Consider the following 14,245-nt stretch of genomic DNA (forward strand, 5'->3'; position numbering starts at 1 on the left):
TTGACCGTGATTCGAACTCGGTATCCTCGGATCTCAAGCCTGCACCCTAACTGCTAAGCCGACACCAGGCTTGCATACACTGCATAAACGAATTTTTTTTTTGCAGTGTGATATTTTCTGAAATCAATTTGTTAATTGCTCATTTAAAATAGACTACAGCAATCATTGCCCAGAGCGTTTGCCGATTTGATGAGCAATTAAATGTTAGTCCTCTCACTGAGGCATGCAAAATTATCCAGCAAGCACGCACTCACCCACTTTGTTTGATCCATCCCTTTAAATCCTGATCATATTGTTATGTGGAAAGGGACGTGTGATCCATAGCTAGCCTATTGTAGGTGTAGCATGGTCTGTGTGTTTCGAATCGTGTTTAGATTGACACGTAGCAGGGAGCTGTCAGGTTAAGTTGTTTGTTACATGTCACTGAGGAGGCAATGTACGTAATTTATAGACAGGTTAGATCTTAATATGTGGGCATAAACCACTCATGGTAGGTGGGACTAGTAGGCGAAAACTTCTTCTGAGGGAGGCACACATCTTTCTGGCCAGTGTGTGTCAGCCATGATGGTGTCATGTGATCTGGAGATGGGAGTGCCATCCTGCAATTATTTTTTATATGCGCCATCCCCGTGGGCAGGATGGCCAGAGCATTGAACTCTGTCCAGGAGGAAAAGAATGAGAGAGACCACGCTTGAGGAAAGACACAAGGAGATACCTGGAGACGAAGAAGTGGCCTCGTTGTTCAGAGAGATCACAAAAGGCTCATGTGAAAGAAGAACAGGCAAACTGATCACGGAGATTTAGAGTGGACCAAGTGTGTCTTTAACTCTTGGATTGACCAAAGCTGGGTTCACCCTGTGTTGGTGGAGTGGGGAGGAAGAGGACGGAGGGCACCCCCAGGAGGCTTTGCTTAAAGGACAAAGGAGCCCACGTTGTTCGGTGGAGGAGGTGGATCATCGCTGGTATTCCACACCAAGCACAATCTTCATTGTGCTTGTTTTGGCTTTTGGTCACTATCATCTTGCAGCTGGCTCCCACAGCGATCTATTTTGAGTCTGGTGTCTACCTTGTGCATCAGACAAGGGAAGTCTCGCCTACAATTATTGTTTCTTTGCACGAGTTTGATCTGTGGCGCCTAGTGGGTTAGGAATTGTTTTATTTTCAATAATTGTTCATAAGTTTGAATATTTCCATTTACCTCTTTGTGTCCTTTTGACTGGTTTGTTTCGTTCCGTTTTTGTTTATAGCATCTTGTTACCATTTTCCCTGTTCACTTTACAAATAAATCCTTTCAAAAAGGTAAGAAAACATGTTTCAGCTATCTGTTTCCATGTCTGTGAGCCACCATTATGTTGGCCCAATTGAAGCTTCTTGGAGAACAGTAAAGTTAGAATTAATTAAATTAACACAGTGCAATAACTACCAAGCATTCTGAGTATTGCGCTGCAATACATGTCCCCTACTGGCAGTCTGTCGTCCGGAAAACTGTTGGGGAAATTATCAAGGGTTATTTACCCACAGGTTCTGAATCGTTCCCAATCGCTAATTACCTCAGGACGGGCTCACCTGTGATTCGCACTCGGGACTTCGATTTATACACCTTGCAGACAGGTCAGCAGAAGCACGACAAAAAAGCTGTTGATAAAGAACCTTTCGAGTCACTAAATATCAGTAATTTATTATATTTTCTGGTTCACGATCAATGTGTATATATATGTTGCTCGGCTTGGCTCCACCCCTCTCGAAAGCTCGCGCTGTCGCGCTTTTGACGTTCACAGACGAGGCTGAGGGCGCGCGGTGCGGCTTGAGGAGAACTCTAGAATAAACAAGAGATATCTATTTATTTTTTATTTTTTTCGTTTAATTAACGATATCTGTCAAACCACGTGACCTATCACAAATTCCAAAAGGACATTTTAGTAGACTGGCATGCTGAACAGATCTGTGAAGTTTCCCCTCGATTGGATCAAAAATGAGGGAGCGGCTCAGTTTTAAAAGTTCATGCTTAAAAACGTCATAACTCTGAAACCATGTGACGCATGATGTCATGCTCGCTGACTTTTCCGTTCGTCATGGGTTTGCGATTCTGCCTGCAAAGTTTGGCCTAGATCTGTTCAGCCGTTGCAGAGAAAAAGGGGTTTTCGTGTTTTCACGAAAAACAATATGGCGGCCGAACCACGTGACCTGTGACGTCATAATTACCATTAAAATATTCTACAGACCGAGTCCCCCTTCAGTGAAAATTTTATCTCAATCGGTCCTATTATTGCAGAGAAAATCTTTTTTAAAGGAAATTAAAATGTAAAATGGCACTGAGTTAAGGATCATCAGAATTATCAGAATTCCCAAAGTTCAAAGTGCCATAACTTTGTCAAAAATGATCGAAACGTCGTGAAGTTCGAACTCGATCTGTAACTTATCATGAGGAAACCATGTGCCAAGTTTGAAATCATTAGCATTAAGAGTTTAGAAAAAAAGTCCAGAAAACTGTTCTTTGCATGACGGACGGACAGACTGACTGACGGACGGACGGACTGATGGACGGCGTGCAAACCTATAGTCCCCTCCAGTGTACACCGGTAGGGGACTAATTAAAGATCGTTCGGTCCATCTTCCGAGTCTAACTCGGCACTGAGGTTCCTGTTATACGGGAGCTTCGGACGTGACAATATTTGTCCATCGTTACTGCATCATATCACAATGCCTCCCGTAAAGTCATGCAAGTCGTACATGTCAACTTATAAGTTGGAAGTTGTTCAGTTCCTTGTGGAAAATGGCGGGAATATTGCTGCACACAGGAAATACCTTGTCAGCAAGAAATGTGTTCGAGAATGGAAAAACGTAATGTACTATGAGCCAGTCAGTGTTGACATTGATTCCGTAGCTTGATTTAAATACTTTACCTCGATATGATAACAAACATGTTGAAAAACGATTTACATACCTAATATATCCGAAATGTGTCCCACAAAGTAATACAAATAATTTGCACAAAACAGCTCATTATTCATGACCATGGAAGAACCACAGCCAGCGATGAATGCGGCGTGAGTGCCAGGGAGGCATTAACACCTCTATTGTTCTAAGTGACAGTTTTTGCTTTGTCTTGTACTCCAAATACATTTGTCTATGAATGAAGGCAAGAAAAATGGGAACATTGGCCAATTAGACTTGTACCCCACATTGACTTTTCGACTGCTGAAAAACTTGGTAAAATTGCCGCTCGCAGACCCATTGCATGTACTTTTTTCTCAAGACTGCACAGGTAATGTGTTCTATGACATCTCTAGTTTTAAACGTTTTAAACTCCAATCCATTTTCTTTGTTTGTTTTTTGTTTTTTTTCATTCTTATTAAAGAAAAAACATTTTGAAATATTGCTTTGTGTTAATTCTGAGAATGTCAGGTCTGATTGTGCACAATGCTTACTACCTTATTGTGCTTGATTTGAATAAGATTAATGGTTGTCTGTGTATCTTAGAGTATTTCTTTCCTTTTGCAGGTGAATATCTCCAACTCTGCATCACGGGTGGTTCTGGTGGAGAATCTAACAAAGTTCTGGCCTGTTATCCAGATTCGAATAAAGCGATGTCAACAGGTGACTTGTTCTTTATCCTTTTCTGACTAATTTTGTCGAAGTAGAAAGATGAAGAAAAACAATAGTAGTTTGTTCTTGCAGAGCATTATGACAAAATAAATGAACAAGTGATCAAGGAAAATAACCTTCTAGGCGGTTTAAAAAAATACCTTGTACATTTACATTTTTGATAACCTTAACAAAATGACAATTACCAAAACAAGAAAGAGCAATCAGAGATTGCAGACTGTCGCTGCGATATGTTTTTGGTGTTTTTTTAAGGCTTTTGTGTTGAAACAAATATGGCGGCCGAACCATGTGACCGATGATATCATCTGGTTTTTTTCTCCACCGATTTATCCCAAGATGACGCTCAAGAAATTTCATCTTGAGCGGATGAAGTTTTGTACTTGTCGAATTATGACATCATAATGGAGGCCCCTATGACATCATCATTAACATATGTTATTCCCCATGGAGGGTTCCTTGCAATGTGCCTTGTCTCAATCTTTTCTACAAAGTGCTTTTGGAGATATAGAGGTGCAATTTTTTTCGGTTTTTCCAAGATGGTGTTTTTCCAAGATTCATCGCTGCCAATCCATGTGAGCTATCGCAAATTCCAAAAGGGCCTTTTAGCAAGCTGACATGGGGAACATAATTGTGAAGTTTCCATTTTGTATGATCAAAAATGAGGGAGGAGCTAGGTTTTAAAGGTTTATGCTTCAAAACATCATAGCTCCTAAACCATTTGACCTGCGACGTTATGACTCCAGATCTTTTTGTTCGTCATGGGTATGCGATTATGCATGCAAAGTTTGGGCTCGATCTGTTCAGCCGTTGCGGAGAAAAAGGGGTTTTGGTGTTTCTCACGGAAAACAATATGGCGGCCAAACCATGGGACCGATGATGTCAAATTTTTTGGGATCCTGAATTTATTTTTCACTTAGGTCATGCCCAAAAAATATCATATTCGTGGTATCAAGGGTGTTATTTGTCGAATTCTAACCTCGTAATGTTCGCACTTTTAATATTGTCAAGTCCGTGGCTGATGAAGACCAGCCTTGGACAGAAAGCCAAACATTGCTTTAACTCTGAGGTATATACCCGAACTTGGCGGGATTATCTTTTCGCGTGCGCGGGAAAAGATGAAGCCTCCCTGATGGACTGCCGCCACGGGGTTTTCCCTCGAACCCACAAACGAGTAAACGAACACGACACAAAAGTAAAATGCAACAAATAATGGTTTAATGAAAATATACGTGAAGCAATGAAAATGAAAGTTGAGGTAACTATAAGGCGAAGGTGAGGGACCCTCCACTCGGACACAATTACACGACACAAGGAGAAATAAAATAAAATAAAAAGAAAATGCGCCCTTTTAGTTGGCACTCAGCTCTGGTCTCGACAAACACTTGGTGGGGTCGCCTCGAACCACCGCGCAGAAAACGCACAAGATTGCGTGAATCGCCACATGGCGCCTTAGCCGCGAGGCGGGAAAACGTGTCCGGAGAGCACCACTGCTCGGGAACACCGCCCTCCTCCGGTCGTTCCACGCTCCACAAGGCTCCGATTAGTCTCTAAGGCGCACACGACACAAATCACAACCGTCTTTTTCCAATCCAGAACAGAAGAAGAGAGAGGGATCCAAAATGTGACCGCCAGAGAGAGAGCCAACAATTCTGCGACCGTCAGCCACACAGACGGTACCAGAGAGAGAGAGGAAATGCGATCGCTCGCCACGAAGCCCAGGACAAAGAGAAAAAGATAACGGATTCTTGATAACGATCTCTTGTCGAATAGTGGGTGGCCATGCATGGGTAATTTTTTATTTTCATTTCAAATTGATGCAAAAGTTTCGTTTTCAGTACCAATTTGAAGGTAAGGGCCTATAGAACAATTTTGGTTCACGATACTGGTCCCAGACTCTCAAGTCTCTAGTCTTTAGTCTTTAGCGAGCTTTGAGCTAACAGTAACTCTCAAGTCTTTAGCGAGTCATGAGATAACTGCACTCTCAAGTCTTTAGCGAGTCATGAGCTAACAGTAACTCTCAAGTCTTTAGCGAGCCATGAGCTTACAATAACTCTCAAGTCTTTAGCGAGCCATGAGCTAACAGTAATTCTCAAGTCTTCAGTGAGTCATGAGTTAACTGCACTCTCAAGTCTTTAGCGAGTCAAGAGTTAACTGCATTCTCAAGTCTTTAGCGAGTCATGAACTAACAGTAACTCTCAAGTCTTTAGTGAGCCATGAGCTAACAGTAACTCTCAAGTCTTCAGCCAGCTATGAGGTGACTACCTCTCAAGTTTTAGTGAGCTATGAGGTGACAGTAACTCTCAGGTCTTCAGCGAATCATAAGCTAACAGGAACTCTCAAGTCTTTAGCGAGCTATGAGCTAACAGTAACTCTCAAGTCTTGAGCGAGTCATGAGCTCACAGTAACTCTCAAGTCTTTAGCGAGCTATGAGCTAACAGTAACTCTCAAGTCTTGAGCGAGTCATGAGCTCACAGTAACTTCCAAGTCTTTAGCAAGCTATGAGCTGACAGTAACTCTCAAGTCTTTAGCGAGCTATGAGCTCACAGTAACTCTCAAGTCTTTCACGAGTCATGAGCTAACAGTAACTCTGAAGTCTTTAGCGAGCTATGAGCTAACAGTATCTCTCAAGTCTTTGGCAAGGTATGAGCTAACAGTATCTCTCAAGTCTTTGGCGAGGTATGAGCTAACATTATCTCTCAAGTCTTTGGCGAGGTTTGAGCTAACAGTACCTCTCAAGTCTTTGGCGAGCTATGAGCTAACAGTATCTCTCAAGTCTTTAGCGAGCTATGAGCTAACAGTATCTCTCAAGTCTTTAGCGAGCTATGAGCTAACAGTATCTCTCAAGTCTTTAGCGAGCTATGAGCTAACAGTATCTCTCAAGTCTTTAGCGAGCTATGAGCTAACAGTATCTCTCAAGTCCTTCGCGAGCTATGAGCTAACAGTATCTCTCAAGTCTTTAGTGAGCTATGAGCTGATAGTATCTCTCAAGTCTTTAGTGAGGTATGAGCTAACAGTATCTCTCAAGTCTTTAGCGAGGTATGAGCTAACAGTATCTCTCAAGTCTTTGGCGAGGTATGAGCAAACAGTATCTCTCAAGTCTTTAGCGAGCTATGAGCTAACAGTATCTCTCAAGTCTTTAGCGAGCTATGAGCTAACAGTATCTCTCAAGTCTTTGGCGAGCTATGAGCTAACAGTATCTCTCAAGTCTTTAGCGAGCTATGAGCTAACAGTATCTCTCAAGTCTTTAGTGAGCTATGAGCTAACAGTATCTCTCAAGTCTTTGGCGAGCTATGAGCTAACAGTATCTCTCAAGTCTTTGGCGACCTATGAGCTAACAGTATCTCTCAAGTCTTTAGTGAGCTATGAGCTAACAGTATCTCTCAAGTCTTTGGCGAGCTATGAGCTAACAGTATCTCTCAAGTCTTTAGCGAGCTATGAGCTCACAGTATCTCTCAAGTCTTTGGCGAGCTATGAGCTAACAGTATCTCTCAAGTCTTTGGCGAGCTATGAGCTAACAGTATCTCTCAAGTCTTTGGCGAGCTATGAGCTAACAGTATCTCTCAAGTCTTTAGTGAGCTATGAGCTAACAGTATCTCTCAAGTCTTTGGCGAGCTATGAGCTAACAGTATCTCTCAAGTCTTTGGCGACCTATGAGCTAACAGTATCTCTCAAGTCTTTAGTGAGCTATGAGCTAACAGTATCTCTCAAGTCTTTGGCGAGCTATGAGCTAACAGTATCTCTCAAGTCTTTAGCGAGCTATGAGCTAGCAGTATCTCTCAAGTCTTTAGCGAGCTATGAGCTAACAGTATCTCTCAAGTCTTTGGCGAGCTATGAGCTAACAGTATCTCTCAAGTCTTTGGCGAGCTATGAGCTAACAGTATCTCTCAAGTCTTTGGCGAGCTATGAGCTAACAGTATCTCTCAAGTCTTTAGGAAGCCATGAGATGACAGTATCTCTCAAGTCTTTAGCGAGTCGTTAGCTAACGCTATCTCTCAAGCAGTCTGTTGTGCTGCAACACACATGCTAATACCCAAGGTTATTTTGCTGCGAGGTGGTGCATATTTTTTTAAAATTAAGATAAAGGATTCGAAAGGCAAACTGATATTTATAACGGAATTTTTTTTCTTGTTTTATCAAAATAATTATTCTTCAGAAAAAAGTTCCATGATATATCCCACAATGCACTGCGATTGATGAGGGCACCCAGTAACGAAGGTTGGTCTTCTGTCGATGCGAGATATCTGGAGAAATAGAGTTTTCACTTTCGTTTTCGTGGATAACATTCACCCAAAATTTCAATCAGATATTTATGGGGGGAAAAGTGCGGTTTATACACAAGTGATTACGAACATTTGTGTTTATATCACATCATTTTGGAGAAATGAATGTTACGTGATGAAGATTTTTTGTGTTCGTTTATTTTTGAGGTGGTTGTGGAAATTCATGACATGGTACCCTGGACATTTGTGTGGATCATGTGTTGCAGGGAGGGATAGACACGCGTGTGCGAGGTTTGGAGATCTTGGGCCCCAAGCCAACGTTTTGGCCAGTTTTTCGGGACCAGCTTTGTCGCCGCACATTTTTGTTTTACAAAATGAAAGCTCATACTTGGACCCAGAACATCGATGAAGATACGACTTTGCAGCTCTACTTGAAGTATGGACCTTGCGCACGGGCCAGCATGCGTTGTACTGTGACGTGTGCACGTCGGTTTTCCCATTGCCATGCTATTTTGCTCTTGTGTTGTTTAGGCTCAGTACCGTCATGCGACATGAACAACAGTTTGCACAAAGGTTTCTGCCTGATGTGGAGGCAGCACGTGCTTTGGGCCAGACGTGCTGGGAGGCTTTGGCTGTGCCCATCATACAGAAGATCACAGGAGTTGGTAATTCCCACATACCCTGCACTCCATACCACAGCATCACCCAAACTACCACTGCAATACTAAAAAGACTGTCATTTTATGTCTACCTATGAGGCTAAGCTCTTTAGCTCTTTAGCTTTAGCTTTAGCTTTAGTTTTAGTTTAGCTTTAGCTCTTTAGCTCTTTCACGAGCCTCGATTCAGTATACAAAAAAAAAACAAAAAAAAAAACTGTTTCATATAACTCCCTTTATTAGTTGTATATTGATATATTGTCACAAGTTGGGGGGTTGTGACTACCCATAGGTCGTAATCGCATGATCATGTATAAAAGATGCTGACCACACCCAGTCACAGAGCCGGTTGATGCCGGGATTACGAGTGATTGTAGAAAACAGACCTTTTGTTGTTGTTTTTAGCTCACTTGGAATGAAGTTCAGGGGAGCTTATGCGATGGCGCGTTGTCCGTACGTCAGTCCGTAAACACTTGCAACTTCTTCTCCGAAACCGCTGATGGGATTGTGACCAAACTCGGCACAAATGATATTTGGTATGTTGTGACGAAAGTTTGTTCATGACATTCAAAATATCGGGGTCTACGGGGGTCTACTGGGGGTCAAAGTGGATCCAGGTTTGACCTCTCCCAAAATAGGTATTTGCTTTTTCCACTGAAGCTACACACACTATTTCGATGCAGCTTGACCACAACTCTCACCAACGTGATATACCGAAGTTTGTTTGTGGTATTAAAACAATCAGGGTATAAGGGAGTTTATGGGGGGGTCAAAGTGGGTCCAGGGTTGTATGTTGGTTCGAAAATAGGTATTTGCATTCTTCTCAGAAACTACACATACAATTCCGATTAAACTTAACAACAACATACAATACCAAGCTCTCTTTTCCTTGTTATTTGTCTCAATATGCCCTACCCACTTCCTGTCACCATTCCCACAACCCTTAGCTCATGTGCAAGTACTTATTGAACACCATTGACCAATGAGAAATTAACTTTTTCCCAAACACTCACATACAGGTAGTGGACAAAAAATGGAAACGCCAAAAGGATGTCACTTATTAGGTTGTTGGGTGACCATGTGCATCCAGGATGGCATGGATATGATGTGGCATGTCAACAAGGGCCTGGAACTGTCTGTAGAAATGTGACACCATTCTTCCACAATGAAGTCCTCCAATTCATGTCTGTTTGATGGAGGCGGAAACCGCTGTCTTCAGCGCCTCTCCAGCCAGTCCCATAAATGCTTTATGGGATTGAGGTCCGGAACATACTGATGGGCGACTCAACAAACTGTGTCACATTTCTCCACTGCTCGGCATTGCCTATGTTCCTTGCACCACTGGATCCGCAAACTGGCATTATCAGGTGTTACGAGCGGTTTATGCATTGCAACCTGGCTATGTGGAGTTCCCTTCTAAGATTTTCGATGATACAGGATGCTCAAGACCCACGTTGAACTCCGCACACAGTTTCCCTGCCATTGCTCTTCTGTTTTGCCTCACAGTCTGTACTAATGGCATCACACTTGTCGAGTATGTGCTTCTGCCCACTATTGCCCTTCAATGATGACATCTTTCCTCCTTTTTTGCAGGCTGACATCACGTTTGAGACAATTATTTGTGACACATTAGAAATCTCCCCGCAGCATTTATCACTGAAGTTTGTGCCAAACGTGCACCAACAATAATTACACCCCGTTCATGGTCACTCAGGTCTCCTCTTGTGACCATGCTGGCTCTTGATACCGGACTCGAGGTGTAGCCCGCTTATACGTACACAATGAAAGGCCTCCTGGGGATAGATTTTCATATTGACTTGCACCGGTCACATACCTGCAGTGGCCCCATAATTTGCATAGATGTTGTATGGCCCATGTACCATGTTGTTTCCATTTTTTGTCCAATAGCTGTATATTTATTGGTGACCAGTGAACACAAAAGTCTCTTGGTGTTTTCGTTCACATCACCACCAATGTTTTCCCCTTTGATGGATGTGAATAATTCCATCTAGTCTACTTCAAAAAGGGTTTTCATTAAATTTCCATCTGAGGGTGATTTCAGGCTTTATTCGAATGGGAAACTGGCCCTGGTGTGGGCTAGCGGCCAGGGTGCCGGCTTAGGATCCTAGGATCCTGGGTTCGAATCCCGGTGGTCAATCGCTGAATTAACGCCAGGGGGGTTGACTCAGCCTGTCATCCTTCCGAGGTCGGCAAATTGAGCACCAGTTCACTGGTAATTCCCTGCTTGTCGTTAAAGGCGGCAAAAAGGGTTGGCGTCAGGAAGGGCATCCGGCCGTAAAACATTGCTTCAAAAAGGGGACCAAAAAACAACAACAACCACAGTTCCCGAAAAAGGCCAACCCCCGCTTGCGGGGAAAAATGGCCTCTAAACGGTGGTTTATTCGAATGGGAACCTGCAGCAAGCTGTGAAAAGGAAGCAAACCACGAGGAGCTATGAAAAGGAAGTGATCCACAAATAGCTCTGAAAGTGAAGCAAACTGCAGAGAGCTCTGAAAGCGGTGCGGACCGCACAGAGCTCTGAAAGGGAAGTGATTCACAAGGAGCTTTGAAAGTGGAGCAGACTGGTAGGAGCTCTAAAAGCGGTGCAAAACGCCAGTAGCTCTGAAAGTGGAGCAGACCACGGGTAGTCCTGAAAGAGGAGTGGACTGGGTAGCATAGAATGAGCAGTGGACCGTCGAAACATTCCTGAGGATTGGCAATAATAAAATCAGAAAAATATGCCATTATATTATAATGGAGTGAAATTATATTTGCCACACGGGATGTTTCTCTTTTCCATGAGGGGCTTTTCTGTTTGCCATACGCGACTTTTCTCTTTTCTACACGGGACTTTTCTGTTTGCCACGTGGGACATTTCTCATTGCCATGTAGGACATTTCTCGTTGCCATGTAGGACATTTCTCGTTGCCACGTAGGACGTTTCTCTTTGCCACGAGGGAGGGTTTCTCTTTGCCACGTGGGACTTTTCTCTTTGCCATGTGAGACCTCTCTATTTGCCACGTGGGGCTTTTCTATTTGCCATGTGGGACTTTTCTGTTTGCAGATGGGACATTTCTCTTTTCCACTTGAGACTTTTCTGTTTTCCACACAGAACTTTTCTGTTTTCTACACGGGACTTTTCTGTTTGCCACACGGGACTTTTCTCTTTGCCACGTGGAACTTTTCCCTTTGCCACGTGGGACTTTTCCCTTTGCCACGTGGGACTTTTCCCTTTGCAACGTGGGACTTTTCCCTTTGCCACGTAGGACTTTTCAGTTTGCCACGTGGGACTTTTCCCTTTGCCACGTGGGACTTTTCCCTTTGCCACGTGGGACTTTTCCCTTTGCCACGTGGGACTTTTCCCTTTGCCACATGGGACTTTTCCCTTTGCCACGTGGGACTTTTCTCTTTTCCACGTGGGCCTTTTCTTTTTGCCACGTGGGACTTTTCTCTTTGCCACGTGGGACTTTTCTCTTTGCCACATGGTCTTTTCATGCCATGTGGAAATTTTCATTATGCTCATAACCAAGAAGAGCAGAACCTGGAAAAAAAAGAAAGATAAAATTTGCAAATCAATAATATTGTGCGCCCTCTCAGCTTGGTGCGGAGGTGGTTTACCAATGGGTGGGGGGGGACGTTTTGTTTATGACGAGTGACCCTCAAAGGTTATTGCAGAAGGCCCTCAGAGAGAAGGTCTAGCGGTGTTGTAAGGAGTTCAGGGTCTTAAAGGTCTAATGGTTATCAGGATTCTTAGGGGGTCTTGTAATTCTCATGAGTTGTATGGGACGAAGGGTGTAAAGGTTGAAATGGTGTAAAGGCTCTTAAGAGGTCAAAAGTGAAAAAAGGTTCCGGTCTGACTTCCGGTTCCGGTTCCTTGAGCTTGGTCATGCCGTTTTTGGACTCTGCCAAATTCCTCAAAGATAAGTACTTCCGGTAGTTTTGTTAAGTTTTTGCTGTTTATTTTGCTGTCTCTTTGTTTCCTGCATGCTTCTAGTTCGGTTTTTGTTTTAAAACTTGTGCAAATTTGTAAGTATTCTTCGGATTTTTCATGGTTTTTGAGGTCTACATTTTCCTATTTCGAGTCGACAATGGTATTTTTATTGTCTTTTTCTCCCCAGTCCCTTTATTTCTCCTTAAATTAATCTCAATTATAACCCCTGTTTAGTGTCTCAAAAAAATTAAAAAATTCTTTATCACCTCCAAATATTTCACCTCCCTCAATAAAAAATATATAAAATTTTTATATTGCCTGCAATATTTTTTTAAATCACTCATTCATCCAGTTTGAATAGAGAAAAGGGGTCATTCTGCTGTTTTGTGTCACTGTGTGTACCGCAATGAGCATGGAGAAAAGAAAGAAAACCAGGGAATTGTCTGAGGAGGTCAGACACAAGATTGTAGCCAAACATGGACAATCTCAAGGCTACAAGTCCATCTCCAGAGATCTTGATGTTCCTGTGTCCACCATACGCAATGTTATCAGGAAGTTTAAGGTCCATGGCACTGTAGCCAACCTCCCTGGAAGTGGCTGCAAGAGAAAACTGGATCGAAGATTGAACAGAAGGATTGATCGAATGGTGGAGAAAGCACCTCGATCAACTGCCAAACAGATTCGAGCTGATCTTCAGACACAAGATACAACAGTTTCAACTCGCACCATCTGTCGCCAACTTGATGAAAGTGGGTTCTATGGTAGGAGGCCCAGGAGGACCCCACTGCTGAGAGAGAGACATAAGAAAGCCCAACTGGAGTTTTACCAAAACACGCCTGAACAAGCTAAAATCGTTCTGGGAGAATATCCTGTGGACAGATGAGACCAAATTGGAGCATTTTTGTAAAGCACATCATCTCTATGTTTACAGAAAACAAAATGAAGCCTTCAAAGAAAAGAACACCTTCCCCTACAGTCAAACATGGAGGAGGTTCAGTGAGGTTTTGGGGTTGCTGTGCTGCCTCTAGCACTGGGTACCTTGAATGTGTGCATGGGATCATGAAATCAGGAGATTACCAAGGCATTTTGGAGCGCAATGTTCAACCCAGTGTTAAAAAGCTGGGTCTCCGTCGAAGGTCATGGGTGTTGCAGCAGGACAATGACCCCAAACACTTCAAAAAGCACCCAGGAATGGTTCAAGACAAAACGCTGGACTGTTCTGAAGTGGCCAGCAATGAGTCCTGATCTATATCCCATTGAACACCTGTGGGGAGATCTGAAAACAGCAGTTGGGAGAAGGCACCCTTCAAATCTGGGAGAACTGGAGCAGTTTGCACAAGAAGAGTGGGCCAAACTGACAGTAAAGAGGTGTATAAAGCTCATTGATGGCTACAGGAAGCTATACTTCACTGCAGTTATTTTGTCCCAAGGCCGTGCTACCAAATATTAAGTCGCAGGTGTCAATAATTTTGTCAATGCCATTTCTTTTTATTTTCTGATTTAAAAGGATATATTAAGTTCTGAATCAAAAACAACATTTCTGTAATTTTAACAGTCAAATAAAGAATTGTGGAGACCAAATACTTTTGTCAATTTCAACTTATTTTTGAGAAAATTGAGAGTTATTTGAAAAAAGTGCAAGGGTGCCAATATTTTTGGCCAAGACTGTATACACCTCCACATCTTACCCTGATGATCTTCACGGTGCCATTTAAAATGTTTCAATTTCCTCTTTCTCCGGTTTTTAATTCTCTATTCTATTATACAGTCACATGAAAAATTAAGTACACCCCATGTAAAGTTTTGAATTTTTCAACATATTTCAACATACA

At 42.7% G+C, this 14,245-nt stretch overlaps 1 protein-coding gene across 8 annotated transcripts in view; it reads left to right on the forward strand.

Moving 5' to 3' along the window:
• Positions 1-14,245, forward strand: part of CUL9 (cullin 9) — a 321,162-nt gene that overhangs the window by 155,464 nt on the left and 151,453 nt on the right. For all 8 annotated transcript variants that reach the window (XR_013623648.1, XR_010984381.2, XM_068115286.2 and 5 more), the window contains 3 exons: positions 3,502-3,597; positions 8,093-8,262; positions 8,358-8,491. Coding sequence is in view for 6 of the 8 variants with exons in the window: in XM_068115286.2 (XP_067971387.2) it covers positions 3,502-3,597; positions 8,093-8,262; positions 8,358-8,491 (400 nt within the window). In the remaining 2 variants the exon portion in view is untranslated. The remainder of the gene's footprint in view (positions 1-3,501; positions 3,598-8,092; positions 8,263-8,357; positions 8,492-14,245) is intronic.

This window comes from Myxine glutinosa, chromosome 5 (assembly GCF_964187855.1).
Source record: "Myxine glutinosa chromosome 5, kmMyxGlut1.1, whole genome shotgun sequence".
In the NCBI taxonomy this organism is placed as follows: Eukaryota; Metazoa; Chordata; class Myxini; order Myxiniformes; family Myxinidae; genus Myxine; species Myxine glutinosa.